At 42.5% G+C, this 15,038-nt stretch overlaps 1 protein-coding gene across 3 annotated transcripts in view; it reads right to left on the bottom strand.

Annotated features, from left to right (window-relative positions):
- The window catches only part of BRD3 (bromodomain containing 3), a 38,704-nt gene that overhangs the window by 14,109 nt on the left and 9,557 nt on the right, over positions 1–15,038 (bottom strand). For all 3 annotated transcript variants that reach the window (XM_075185714.1, XM_075185711.1, XM_075185713.1), the window contains exons 2-10: positions 10,041–10,186; positions 9,031–9,345; positions 8,411–8,548; positions 7,506–7,656; positions 6,229–6,417; positions 5,566–5,783; positions 5,005–5,379; positions 1,165–1,293; positions 127–318 (exon numbers count right to left, since the gene is read on the bottom strand). In XM_075185714.1, coding sequence (XP_075041815.1) covers positions 127–318; positions 1,165–1,293; positions 5,005–5,379; positions 5,566–5,783; positions 6,229–6,417; positions 7,506–7,656; positions 8,411–8,548; positions 9,031–9,231 — 1,593 coding nt within the window. In that variant the 5' untranslated portion in view covers positions 9,232–9,345; positions 10,041–10,186. The remainder of the gene's footprint in view (positions 1–126; positions 319–1,164; positions 1,294–5,004; positions 5,380–5,565; positions 5,784–6,228; positions 6,418–7,505; positions 7,657–8,410; positions 8,549–9,030; positions 9,346–10,040; positions 10,187–15,038) is intronic.

The raw sequence follows: 15,038 nt of genomic DNA on the forward strand, positions 1-15,038 counted from the left end.
TTCTGTGTAGATGGTGAGTGACTGGGTAGGTTTAATGAGACTCTATTGCAATACCTTATATCCCCAGACACCAAGTCACGTTTATAAGAGACGGATTGAGTAACCCTCCGCAGATTTTTCTCCCACCTGCTCCTGGAGCTCGGCCAGCCGAGTGGCCCTCTCCTCTTCCGAATCCGAACTGTCAGACTGCGAGGAGCTCTCCTCGCTGGTGTGGCTGCTCTCCACGCTTTTACTGACCACCGGAGCCGCCGCCGGGGGAGGGGCGGGGGCCTCCGCCGGCTCGTCCGGCATCTTGGCAAACCTCATTTCAAAAACATCCTGTGGAAAGAGAGCAAATCATAGACACGGATGAGGATGAAGACCACCAGCAGGGGGCAGAAGGAGAAGAGGTCGCACACAAGTGAGAGGAAGGGGAGGACGAGGAAGACCAAGATGGAGAGAAGATGTAGGTAGGAGAAGCTGCTCATGTCTCCTTTTCCTGCACCGACAGTTACACTTACCGGCATGGAACAAGTTCAAACACAGTCATGTGACACCAGTGGGCAGGGTCTAGCGCTGAGGGAAACTGCCCAAGCCTAAAATGGCCGCATGCTGCGCTACTATATATAGTTATACAAGAAGCCTTTTCATATATTGCATTAACTTTAAACTTGCTGGCCGTTTAAGATGGGGATGTATTTAGGGGAGACAAAAATATTGCCCAATAAGAGCTTCCACTTATTCATGAAGGGGTCCGCCCAAATTCAGAGGACCCCCTTCCCCAATTTCCTGCAACTCCCAGTCCCCTCTGGTTCAGGCAGTTGTAGCGTGGGGGGGGGATCTGTGGTGTATGGCGATTGGAACGCTCTACCTATGTGCAGGCGAATGTCAGCTCATAGGACTAGAGGGGTAGGAGCTCTGCCTTGTATGAAATGGACATTTCATACAACTTAACGCTTTCTTTCATAATAACAGTCATGTATATAAATAAAAGTATAAAAATAAATTGCCAAAAATTAACGTGTTTTAATATTTGTACCAATTTTTTTTTATTTTTTTTTGGGGGGGTGGTGGAGGGGCTGGAGGACAGTCACTCCATTAATGAAGAATGTGGTGGTTAGATTTTCAATATAACCAACAGATCTCTGACTACACCCATCTGTTTGACGGAGGCTGGATCCTTACCTGGAGTTTTCTCGCCATCGCGACCACCTCGTGATCAGGGGGGTTGTACTTGTAACAGTTTGAGAACATTAACCGTATGTCAGCCGCAAACGCCTGGGCATCCTGGTAGTCCCGAACGTCCATTTTTTTCTGCAATAAAAGATAGAAAACGTAGGCCATACATGGAGGATACACACTGCAGACCTATGTGTAGGTAACAATGTTTATCCTCTATAAAAGGTTCAGCAATCTGCATGAGAATAAACCTTTCTGCTCAAAGAACCTCATCTCTCCGGAGAGTCGCAGCTCTTGTGCATCTTTCCCGGGTTAGAGAAGAGGATAGGGCCATAGGCTTCAATAGAAAATGGTATAATACTGACCAATAAAGTCTATATCATGTAAATATCCTCTCACTAGACCTACAGAACATTTCTAGAATAACGTTCATGTTATCCAGCATGCCTGCTGCACATTCAATGATACAATTAACACACATGAACTTACATCAGACTATACCACATCCCAACGGCAAAATGTTATCTGATCACTACTGAAGTCTCCATTATAAATTAATTTATAATGGCTCAGTAATGACCAACGTTTACAGTCTTGTGCTACAAATGTACTCGAGCCCAAAGCTGGACCTCCTAATTCAGTGTTCCATGTGGCGATTGGTGTTTCACACAGAGACTGAAAAACCTAGGACAAGTCGCTGTTTACAAGAGAATGTGGTCAGAAATCAGCATATATTAAATGAATCTAATGCACATTTTCATTCTACCATTACCTAAATTTACAATGGCCTCGTGCTGACAGATCTAACACTGATTGACAATATAGATCTCTTATAGTTTAATATGCACCCAAGGAAATAGTTTTGCTTTGTGTAAGGAACAAAGATGCAGTTTAGTTCTGGACTCAGAATGATTATTTCAAAGTACTGATTTACCACCTTCCACAAGACTGAATTACAACAAGTCGCAGGATACTTCATACAACCCTACCGACCTACAGTCACATCCAATATTTCTTCATACACAGCGTAAAGCGATGCAGCCAGACTAAGAAGCGGCTGTCGGGTAGTTACGAAAATCCAGGACTTTAAAATCGGGACAAAACTTTAGGGCCCCAGGACAGACTACAAATTGGAAACGGCTTATAGCTATTGATTTAATCACGGCTAGTCTGAGCAGATGAGAAAATATCACCATCTCTCTGGGACCAATAGGGTCTCTATACAAAGAAAATGTATCTAGGCAGGAACTTGGGTTTAAAAAGAAAACGAGACATATATTCTAACAAAATAAAATTCCATGAAACGTTGACATTTTCTAAGTAAACCTTTCCTGAACAGCAAGAGAACAAGGAACACCAACACAAATCTGCACTAAAACCATAGAGAGCATCAACTTCTAATTGTCCAGCAAACTAAACAAAATACACAGAAGCACTAAAGCACAGACAAAAAAACAAAAACTTAAAATTTGTATAAAATACAGTTACAAAAAAAATAAATAAAAAAAAAAATTAGTAAGATTCATTTCTTAAGAGCATGAATATGTGGAAGGCAACAAAGCAATTGCAAACTCACTAAATAGCTATTCTTGCTTTACAGTTAAATTCAAAAGGGTCACCTAGAGAGGGGGAGATATACCCTACTGTGCTACAGACACATTACTACCAAAGACGTGTTACTTGAGTTTTCAAACTGAATAATAATGAACTACAAATAAAAAAAAGTGATAGATCAGGGTGGATCAGTGGATATAGTTTACTTTTAGCTTGTCGTCATAAGTTCTCACAATACAGCAAATCCATTCCTTGGATTTGACAAAGAGCGTAGAATGGATAAAGTTTGGCTGAAAGACGGGCGACTGTGTGGCCATTATTCGTATGAGCTCATAGGAAGGGCTGGTATCTAGTGAACCATCTCAGAACTAGACTATTAGTTGCATCAGTTAATATCTACATAGGGAAAGTGTCTTTAAAGATTATATAATAAATTTGTAAACAGACTTGATACTCCAGAAGGGGTAAATGATATGAAGGCAAAGTCAGTAGAAGACTTAGATGTCCAAGAGTAGGTATCTGTAGTCGGAAGAGTGAGATTATAGCATCAATTTATATGTTACTGGTTAATCCTCACCTTGAGAACAGTGTACAGAGGCAGATTATTAACATGTTTTTGGAGATGGGGCAGACGAATAGTCCTATAAAATGAGGTCTAGAGAGAGATGGACACAGATATAGATTGGTGTCCCAAAACTGCTTGGACCAGTTGGAGGTGCTCAACTGTCTGCAACCTTTCCAGTCTGACATGGAGAAATGGGTAGACTGGCTGGACCAGGCAAGCAGCAGATGCCGGTGCATTGATGAGCTAAGCACCCCCAGGTCCTGGCAACATAAAAAGGGGACATGTTTGATTCAATCACAACAGCAGGTCCAATTGTGAAAATTTCTAAAACATCCTAAAAACCGTAGGGATAAAACAGACTTTGTGGGTCTAGACACCGACTATTCATGAAATCTGCCTCCTAAAATGTAGAATGCTGAAACGGTTGGAATAAACCTCTCATGCCCAAATGAGCTTTGAAAGCCCCTTTGTAGCTCACTTAAGCCACAGCAATGGCATCGTCCGTGTGGACCATGAACATTGGCCTTGAAAGGGTTAAGTCCAGTTACTCAAATTTAGATTTATGGCCCCAAGATCTGAGACCGTTATTGATAGTGCAGGTTCTTGTGGAGACCACGTCCCCTGTATCAAAGCGTGAAAGTCCAAAGTCTGTGGTGACCACATGCTAATAAGGAACCAAGATGGGCCTCTTCCATGATAGATTAGACTAATCCGTCCTCCACTTTAGGGAGACAGGAACATTTGTGAGACTGATGGGACTCAAGATGTTTGAGAGACCTGTTCTACAGAAGCAAGTGTCAAATCTGGATGGAGAACATATGAAATGGGACCATGGTAGCCACCACATGCATCCAGTACCAAATGGTTGTACGTTGGTTGGCCAGAAAGGAAGACTTTAAATACTGAGTGATCTTGTTGTTAAGAAGAAACACCAGGGGCCTTACTATAATCAACAGCACTAGGTGCATCTTTGGTCAGTTGATAATCTGTGAACTTCTAAGGTCTGAATGGTCCACTCGAGATACTGAAAAGTCACTTTTCTGGAAGAGGCCTTCACCAGGATATCATCCAACAAAGGGATAATCATGACCAACTAGCAACTATCCTGAAGGCCATGAACTCGCTGAAGCCCAATAGAGCCAAGTACAAAAAGGACAGACAGAAGGTGTGCAGCCAAAACTGGAAATCATACTAAAAAACAAAAAAAAAAAACAAACCACGTGTCTTTTTGGGATCTTGAAGCTCCTGTCTCTTTGCAGACAAGTTTTTAGAACAGTTTACTACCCGCCAAGCCAAGAGACAAGAACTTAAGCCAGAAGACTTCACTCAACCACCACATGTATCAAAGCTCTTGCTGCCAGTCTAGCAAAAGTAACCTCCTTGTCTGTGAATGTCACCGCAGGTTCTGAGACGATGGGACCAGCAGATCTGCATGATCCATGGTGGCAAAAATATCCACCATTTTAGGAGACCAAGGTCCAAGTGACCAGCAGCGTTGGGGCTCCCACATTAGCCAGTTGATTGTCCTCGATGCCCTGTCCTATTAGTAGACGGGGCACAGAGGAGAAACTCTCCGATTTACTTTTATGAACGCCATTCATAATATATAATGTGTAAATACACTGGCAGGCAGAGCGCAAGATTAAAAACAAAAGATGACTTGCTAAGTAGTGCTATAGCCAGAGATTAGTAACAAACTGCAACACAACATGCAAAGACGAACATACTTTAACTGAGCTGAGATCCATAGGATGTTTGATAATATCATGATAGTCATGCAGTTCCAAGGCCTCAGCATCCACCGGTTTGTAGAATGGCCAAGCATAGGCCGCATGTTTCTTGGAGAGCATCTCTTTCAGGATGCTATCACAGTACTTAAGGTGCTCAGTCAATTTGCCTTTCTTCCCAGCGTGCTGTGGGACCTCCCCATCTTCCAAGTCCTTCTTTGGTGGCTTGATGGGGCGACCTGTGCTCTCTCTCCTGTTTGCCATTTTCGCCGGCTTGGGCTCCACGACGGGTACAGGCGACTCGCTGCGGCTGGCGGTTATGGCAGATGTAGTGGGCGTTGTGGTGTCTGCTTTTCGCTTTATCCCTCCTTTTTTCTGGTGAAAGAGGGAAAAAAAAAAAAGTTAGGAAATTTGCTATAGTATTAGGTTTTTTTTTGTCCTGTTTTAGCCAAATACAGAAACACCCGTAATCATAAAGGCTTTACACCCTCCTCAAGACTAAAAACACCATTACATACAATAAGTAGCACGAAGTAGTCCGATACATTCGTACCCATTTACCTTAATAACGGGGGCTGCTGGTGGAACCACTGGAGCTACCGGTGCGGGGGCGGCTGGGGGAGGCGGCGGTGCTGTAGTGGCAGCTGGCAGAGTTACATTTGCCGTTATAGTTGGCACAGGAGTGGCGGCGATGACCGGCGTCTGCGATACTAGAGGAGCAATGTTGGTTAGCTGGACTGTTGGGCTGATGGTGGAGATAGCGGAGGCTTGGCTTGCGGCTGAAATGAAAAAGCACGTAGGTCGATTAGTCTCGCGTGTCTGGTCACCAGGACTGCCCCATACAATGGAAGGTCTCCAGCTAACCATCCAGCATTCTCCTGGTCCACAGAAGAACCAGAGATAGTGGCTGCACAGTTATGGAACCACCAACTACAACAGTCCCCCACAGTCTTCCGTTCCCCCAGGCCAATACCCCACAGTGTCCCCGTCAATGCCACCCACCCAAACCCATAGTTTCTTTTCCTGCGGGCATGGGATAGAGCGAGAAGTGCGATTTCATGCTTTTAACTGCTTTAAAATTTGATTTTTTTTTCTGCCATGGTTTATTGAATGAGCTTTTTGCCACCTAAATATTCCTCTTGACCTCACACCACGTCTGAACCTCTGAGTCGTTACACCCAAGGGTGGAGACCACATACAGAATTGCTCTAGAACATAGGAGACCTTTATATCGCTCCCGACGCCTCTCCGCTGGCGGCTCCGATCTTCTTCCGGAACTGCGCTCCACTACGACAGGCTTGGGGGGAGGACGCTCCACTATGGTGGACTTGGGAGAACTGCGCTCCACCACGACAGGTTTAGGAGAGGGAGGAGGAGGGGGCTTCTCCACGGGTGGCTCAGGTTCTGTGATGACTAGAGAGTAAAGAAAAAAAATCAAATGGACACTATCCCTAAAAAAATAAATAAATAAACTTTACGTGTAGTTCAGTAATTTGTAACCCAGTAACCAATGCTGCAAAAGAAACAACTTTTTGTTGCAATAGGTGCACAGATTCCCTTTGTCCACGACAGCCTTGCATTTTGGGCATTAGTTTAGGATATCTCCTGCTCCATTCACTCAATTATCCTGGTAGGCTATCAGAATATACATAATAAAGCCTCCTTCTTATTGAATAGCAACATGTGAGTAATCATTGAGAGTGAGTAATTAAACAGTTCCAGATTCCTTTGTATCCCATTTTTTTGTATAAAATCATACACACATTTTTTGGTGTCTAACAAAACCTCTATTGATGGCCGGGGGCCACGAGTCTAAACAATGCATCTATAATAACTTCATTATAACACAGCAGCACAGGACTCCACAGAGGTGAAGAGTCTTAAGTGAGCTCTTATTTTCTAACATCCATTCAATGAAACTAGCACAAGTCCTTTGTATCAATGCTTTGTACACCACTATAAATACAAATGAGCGCGGCTTCGCTTCCTTGGCTAAAATTAAGTAACCCAAACGTTCCAATAGACGATGGACCAGCTAAATAAAACAGAAGAGTAGAACACAGCACTAGGGAATAACCCTCACACATGGGAGTACTCCGTTTCCTCAGAAAGCCATGCTCCTCTATACAAGTCCCTTCAAATCACATTTTTCTTACCAATTATATAAGAGGCAATATTTTAAGAGTACTGTGCAATTAGTGGTGCTACACCTCCAATTTTAAAATATAAAATGAGGGGCTAACAAAATTCTTCTCCATCCGGATGCCCCAACAGAGCCGCACGTGCTACAGTGGAACAGCCTATGGGCAGTGGGCGATTTTAGTTGGGTTGGATATGAAGGTGAATAAAACACCCCAAAGAAGAATCACAAAGAGTGGTTTAGACTGAGAAGTCCGATGTCTCCATTTGCTCCCGACAGAAGATCAGGGTATAGGTCCGTACACAGCGCACAAAACCCATGTGGTCACACCACACTTAGAAGAGAAGGGTAATAACGGTACCTGGGGTCTGCGCTGCTGTCGGACTTTGTTTCTTTCCTTTGCCTTTAGGGACCGGGGGCAATAATTCTACTTCCTCTTGGGGCATCTGTGCTACTTTCTGCAGGAAAATCTTTTCCAACGCTTGGGCCATTAAAACAATGTCATCTGTGGACTGAAGTCAGAGCAGAATCGGTTATCGATGATCATTTACTTTACACATCACTAATGCAGAACAATTCAGCAGACATTTATACCAGTGGTCAGAGGGGAACCCACAATGTATCCTGCAAAATACCAACAGTATAATATAAACTGGGGGGTAAATGTATCAAGCTGTGAGTTTGTGATGGTTTAAGTAAAGACGTTGCCTATAGCAACCACATTCTATCATTTTGTACATTCTGCAAAATGACAGTTAGAATCTGAATGGTTGCTATAGGCAACATCTCCACTTTTCAAACCCTCAGCTCGATACATTTACCCCCAGTAGTCAGAACGGAACTCACAATGGATCCTGTATAATACCAACAGTATAATATAGGTTCATATCAGAAGAGATCACAGCTATATCTGCTCCACTGATCCCAGAACTTTGGCTTACGAGCCTGGTTTATATGCCTATGAACTAATCAAAAAGTATTTGCTAAAGCACCTTATAAATGCAGCTAAGATGATCGTTCTCTTTAGATGGAAATACAACCACACTAGAGTGATTAAAACACATGAAAAAAACACAATACTCCTCGATGTTCATCCTACTCTGCATTTTTAAGGCCCTGTTTTGTAACACTCTCACCATACTATTTACCACCGACTTGTAGTCCCTGATTTTGTGAGGGTTCCACATTTTCCTCATGGCATGGGGGATTCAGTCATTGTGCCCCGTTACCTTTACACCCTGTGTGGGTGAGATACCTGGCGCTTACCTTGTTGTAGATGTAACAGTTTGTAAACATGGTGTTGAAGTCTTGCATGCATTCATTCGCACTCCAATAATAATTATTTTCAAGTCTCTTTTTAATTGTCCCCATATCCATTGGATTCTTAATTATCTTGTGATAGTCCTGAAAAATACAAATAAATAAATAATAAATAATTATATAAATAATATAAATAATATAAATAATAAATATAAATAATAAAAATAAATAAATAATAATACTAATAATAATAATACCAAAAGCTCCTCCAACCACACTTTTCAGACTAGTTGGCCGGAGCTCAAGAACATGACGACATCTATAAGATTATGAGTTCTGGAGCCAAAGATTTACACCCTGTCAAAAAGAAAATCTTATCGTATCCTCTTCCTGTGGGTGTAAAACGTCTATAAACCTGCACAACGAACCCCACAGGATGAGCCGGAAGTAAAACAGAGGCCAGTACTCAATGATTATACCCATAGAATTAAAGTGAGGTTATAAGATCAGAATAAAAGGCTTTTCACCCACCCCAAAATTAGCAGTTAAATGTTACCATTTCCCAGCTTATAACCAAGAAGCACTAAACCTGGAACCCTGACCTAGCGTCATGAAGAGCCGCTTACCGGTAGGCTGAGCTTGATGATGTCCACGGGTTGGTAGAAGGGCCAGGCGAACTGGTGCTTCCAAAGGGTCTTCACCACCACGTTCTGCATGTACTGCAGCTGGTTGGTCTTCCGGCCTGGCTTGTTGGGGTTTGTGACTTCTGGAGGGGGCAGGTTGACCGGCCCTTGCGGGGCCTGGGCAGCGGTGGTCACAGCAGACATTGTGCGTGTCTCTGGGTCGGTCACTTCCTTTCACGGCAACTCTGCAAAGCAATCTTTTCCTTTATGGCCCCCACCAGGGAAGGACATCCCATTTCAGGGGTCCAACCATAGAACCTGAACGGCAAAGTCCAAAAATGAAAAATGTCAAACGCTTCTATTTTCCAAATTTCAGCAACCAGCAAGTTATCAATGACGGAGGATTTAAAAAGAGAATTTAAGTGAGGAGATACTATTTCTATGCAGCTGTTCATTAATCATGATCATCTTCCCATGCAGGGCATGATATCACATGCAATTCTGTAATTATGAGGCTGGAAGGTGTGTTTTTTAAGCTGGTTTAATCACCTGGCTGGTTCTCTGGGCTACACCCCCTCAAAGAAATACCTGTCCCATCATGCCTCACTTCAGTACCTGGAGACCTCTGTTCAGACTCCATGCAGGTAAAGAAGCAGGGGGCACGGACAAGTTGTCCTGTATATACCAAGGCAGCGAAGAGTGGTTCAGGTAACAACCAAATTCACACCAGATAGTGAAATTGAGGATTCTACATCTATATTTGTGTTTTCCTTTAAACACTCATTACCCAAACTTGGCTCTAGAAATGTCATTACTTTCCTTTTACATAATCTAGGGAAATCATGCACTGAACAGGAACCTACTAAAAAGACAAAGACAAAATTTAGCACAGTTAGCGATCTAGTCTGGAGAATGCAGCCATCAAACTGTATAGTCAGGAAGGGATAAATCCGTTATCTGTAACTAAGCCCCCCGACATCACCAGATTAAATATAAAATAACGGATCGCTTACGTTCTTGTGAAGTAGTCAGGAGTCGGCCATCTTGGATCTGGATGTCATTCCTGACACAGGAATTCTAAGGGTCAGGGGTACGATATTCCTCCCCTGCTGACGCTCCGCTTCCTCCGAAACACCAGAAAAGGGCCGATTCCTCAGTACTGTGTGGTATAAGTAGATATAAGGGTCAGAGAGAGCAGGATATTCCCAATCAAGTAGAGTAAAAACAGCGGGGGATCAGAGAGGAATCTAACACAAGTCCATCCACACACAGGGGGTCTGTACGAAGCGTCCACCAATGTGGTCCGATTTACTGGTTGGGGTGAAGGACCAGATTGCAGGTGGCTTCATGCAGGGAAATAAGCTTCCTGCACTAATATGACAGCAGCCTCATATCACTACTGTGTGCTCTAAGGACCCCCTGCTCCTTCCACTATATAACTCTCAGTCTGTGGCTTCCTGCTGCCTCCATTCCCCTCCTCGCATCATGTCACTGCCCCTGTCACATGCAGCCCTGTCCTCACTAACACATCACCCATCTCCTGATATACTCTGTGCTGCTGGGGACCCTGCTCCTTTCACTATATAACCATCAGTCTGTGTGCTGTACATGTACAGAAAATGGTAAAAGGCGCCTCAGAGAATTACAGAGAGAATGTCACAGTTTAATTTTCTTCCAGTTACCCCAAACATGACCGTATTCAAATTAACCTCATCAAATGCCAATGCGCTAGGTACTTGTGTATTTGAGCTCTCAGTCAGATATCACTGTACGAACAGGGAATAAAAATTATATTATATATATATATTTTCATCCTAGTGTATTTTTATCTCATATTGTCCATAGAAGACTTCAGGTAAAAATATATATTGCAATATGCTACCAAAAGAAAATACTATCAGTCACGCACGGTAAATTAAAAAATAAAATGAATACTAAGGTGAAAACCCACCAGCCGTGAAGTAGTTAACAGATATTTAGGAGCCTTAGTTAGGAGATAAGACATCTCCACAATTTATTTGCCATTATTTATATATTGCCAACATATTTCTCAGCGCTGTACAGAGAATGTATAATATCAGTTCCTGCCCCAGGAGCTTACAATCTAACCTCTCTGCCACACACACACCATTATTAATTTAGTGGTGTATTTTTTGATGCTTAGGGAAAACCGAAGCACTAGGAGGAGAATATACAAACGCACAGATCGTGTCCTGGCTGTGGTCGAAAACCACGGCCACATTGCATAAAAAAAATAAAAAAAAAAAGTGTGTATGTGTATATATATATATATATATTTTTTTTTTACACACACACCAAAAAAAGACCCAAGCACAAACCACATGGCTGTGTTATCAAACATATGGGTTGCCAAAGCTTATATTTGTATCCAACAGAACAGCAATCCTCACTAAATATCACCATGTTGCCATTACAGTCGTCTCTCAGCCAGATACCAGAGAGATGAACAGACGGCATCGTCTTATCTACAGATAGTGAAACGCAGCGATGCCAGAACATGCTGCCGTCAATATGAAGCAGTGTTTTATTATTGTACCACAAATCCGTGCTTTATAACCTTTATACCATTACATGAAAAACACCATAAGACGTGTAACAAAAGTATCTTCTCATTAAAGACTGAAAAACTCTACAGAAATGCCACCTACCAGCTCTCCCCAGCGTATATTGTGTAGTGTCACAGCACAGATCTGCGCATCTATAAGGACACAAACACTTTACGCTTTTCAGGGGTCGTTGTTTGTTTTCTTACTGTGAAATCACACGAACTAATGCAGTCAGCAACATGGAAACACACTGCAGGTAAAGTCAGTCTCACCTGATGACCTCAGGCTCCATTCACTGAAGGGGTCTAGTACCTATTGTATCCAAAACACTACAGAGGCAGAAACCCGACTGATAGAAGGGTCACATGTACGGAGATCTCATAAAGCTGATAAAAGGAAAGAATCATCATCAATTTATTTATATAGCGCCAGCAGATTCCGTAGCGCTTTACAATTGGGAACAAACATTAATAAGACAATACTGGGTAATACAGGCAGACAGAGGGGTAAGAACCATGCTCACAAGCTTACAATCTATAGGAAAGCAAACTCTGACCTTCCAACGCTTCTGGAACTACAAGTCCCAGCATACCCTCACAGTAGCTGAAGGGCCACTGGCTGCCCACAGCAGCATTCAAGTAAAGTCTTATAGACAGAATGTATCACTCTGTAGGAAATGGACAGACTAGAGTCAAACAAAAACATAAAAAACATCCCCAACATTTCGGGATTTTCCAATGTTGAACATTCTTCAGATTGACGATTATCCAACATCTATTAGTACTGTCTGAGCCACAGGCAGGAAACACTACACAGCATAGGACCATTCACAAACCCTTATTAGTCAGGTTGCCTGTGTTTGGAAAGTGATATTGTACAGGAATATAGTGCAGACGTAGGAATGCTTAGGTCCTGTATTCTGCTTTAAAAGCCCCTTTTGTATAAGAAACATTGTGCAGCCATGTACAACACTAACACAAAACTAAAGACCAAAAAAAATAAATAAATTGGTTTATATAGTGGATTATTCCAGCCATCAGCAACTCCGCTGAGAGCAGCCATGTCCAGAGCAGCCGTTCTAGGGCTCGATCCTTGGGTTATAGATACAGAGACCTCTCACTGGAGAACATGTTTAAATTATTAGAAGGGGGGAGGGGTGGAAGGTTCAAGAAACAAATGTGACACGAAAGATAGTTCTCTCTGTTTAGGATCTGAAAGTGAAAGTGACCAATGTCTCAAAATTTAATGACTTAAGTGGGATTGATCGTCAAAAACACAAAGGAGAGCTACAAATATACCTTTTGGATGATAAGTAGCTCCAAGATAAGGTTATGGAATTACCAGGTGAATAACAGTGATATTACCAGACAGGCACTTAAGATAGAATCCATGCCCCGATGTGTCCCCCGCATATTTATTAAAGATGCATCGCAGCAGATATCGTGGATATCTGCTGCTTTGCATTCTGCTCCATTCAACAGTATGGTGACTGCTCCCTCTTGCAATCTAACAAGTTCCGAAAAATAGTTTTTTTCGGGAACTTGTCTTGATAATGTACCAGCTGCAGCTGGCGTACATTATCATATATGAGAAATCTCAGTGCTGTCAGCTCTGCTCCGAAGAGCAGAGCTGGACAGCGCATGTGTGGAGGGATCACGTGATCCCTCCCTGTCACTCACCGCTCGCTCTTGGCAACTATAGTTGCAGAGACAGAGAGGGGATCTGTGTGCGCATGTCCAGTTCTTGGAACTGCACATGCGCAATTGCTTAAAAAAAGAAGAGTGAAGAGGACGAGGAGGTGATCCAGGGACATCGTGTTCCGAAGAGGGGGGTAAGTATGATTTTTTTTTATCACAGAAACAGCAGTTTTTTGGAACTGCTGTTTCTGTGCAGGGTTGTACATAAATGTGAGAAATAGTTCAATCCTTATCATTGCGATAAGGATTGAAAACTATTTTTCACTTTATGTGAATATTGATAAATGTGCCCCAATGTGAGAAACATCGCGCCCAAGTTTGTACCAAGATCCCAGTTCATCTACCTTCCTGTCCCATCACATGCCAGGGAAAGTGACCGGAGATTTCTGTACCATATCAGCCCTTAGGTGTCCAGCCTGACAACCAGGAGATGGATCTGCTCACAGTATTTCATTTCCCCGATATACAACACACTGTACAACGCATTCTGCGCCAATTATATCCATCATACCAGACAACCCCTCCAAACGGGAAAACGCCATTTTAGAAGACAGGATTATTGGTTTGTTAAATTGTTACATTGTTTTTTCAGCGATTATCGCAAGATAAACCTCTGTGGGACAATTATAGGTGCAGAATAAAGTTGGGAAACCAGGACAATTGTTTGGCCTACACACACACACACACACACACACACACACACACGTGTCCTCCTTGTGGCCTCAGTACATGCACTGAACACAATCTGCAACAGATTAGGAAACTACAGCAGCCACATGGTCTATGAACAATAAACAGACCACACAGGAAAAAAAACAAAAAAAACAAAAAACACATAATAAAAGCAAAACAATAACCAAAAGCAACATAATCTTTATTAAATATGTATCGTCCTTTATCCAGACATTACTCCAAACTCAGTAGTTTTGATATTTAAGATATAGTCCTAGACTAAAGGTTAGTAAATTAAAAACCTATGCACAAAAAAAAAAGGAAACTATACAGAGAAAGCGGGAGTAAGAAGCAGAGGTGTTAAAAGAATTCTCTAGCCAACAACAGAGTGTGTATCCCAGCGGCAGATTCAGTCATATGGATAGAGAAGTTTGTGTCTTGATGTACTCATTAAGCTGTGTAGACACCTATGCAATTACTGACCGTTTGGCCAGATCCTGGGAGCGTACATACTCTGGCACTGTCATGTTTTATTGTAGCAAAGAACATCGCATCTGTTTATTTGGTTTTATAAACTTCCTAAAAATCAGCAATGGAACGATGTCTGGTAAATGTGGCAGTGTGTACACACTCACCACCAGCAGTGTAGGCAGATATCTGTACAGTGTACAGAGTCACCATCTTTTCAGCAGATGGTTATGAGAGATGAAGATCACAGATCTGAAGGTAAATCGTGTAGGTGTGTACACAGGGATCTGCTGCTCATCGGTACTTTGTCGTTCTAGAAATTGCATCTGAAGGCGCCAAGAGAATAGTGCGTCTAGCAGCCATACGACGCAGAGATTGTAAGCTCTTGTTACCAGAGCTCTCTGACCGATTCTCACATCTACACCTTTGTCTACCTCCAATGTACCTGTGTTTACTTAAGATTTGTGTGAATGTTACAGTTTTACTTCTAAAAGCACAAATTCCGTACATATGATTTGTATGTGTTCTCCATGTTTATTTGGATTTTAATTGTATCCCAATTTTTTTGTGTGCCAACTGTCAGGCGCTGCGGATTGTATGGCGCAGT

This window comes from Mixophyes fleayi, chromosome 9 (assembly GCF_038048845.1).
Source record: "Mixophyes fleayi isolate aMixFle1 chromosome 9, aMixFle1.hap1, whole genome shotgun sequence".
In the NCBI taxonomy this organism is placed as follows: domain Eukaryota; kingdom Metazoa; phylum Chordata; class Amphibia; order Anura; family Limnodynastidae; genus Mixophyes; species Mixophyes fleayi.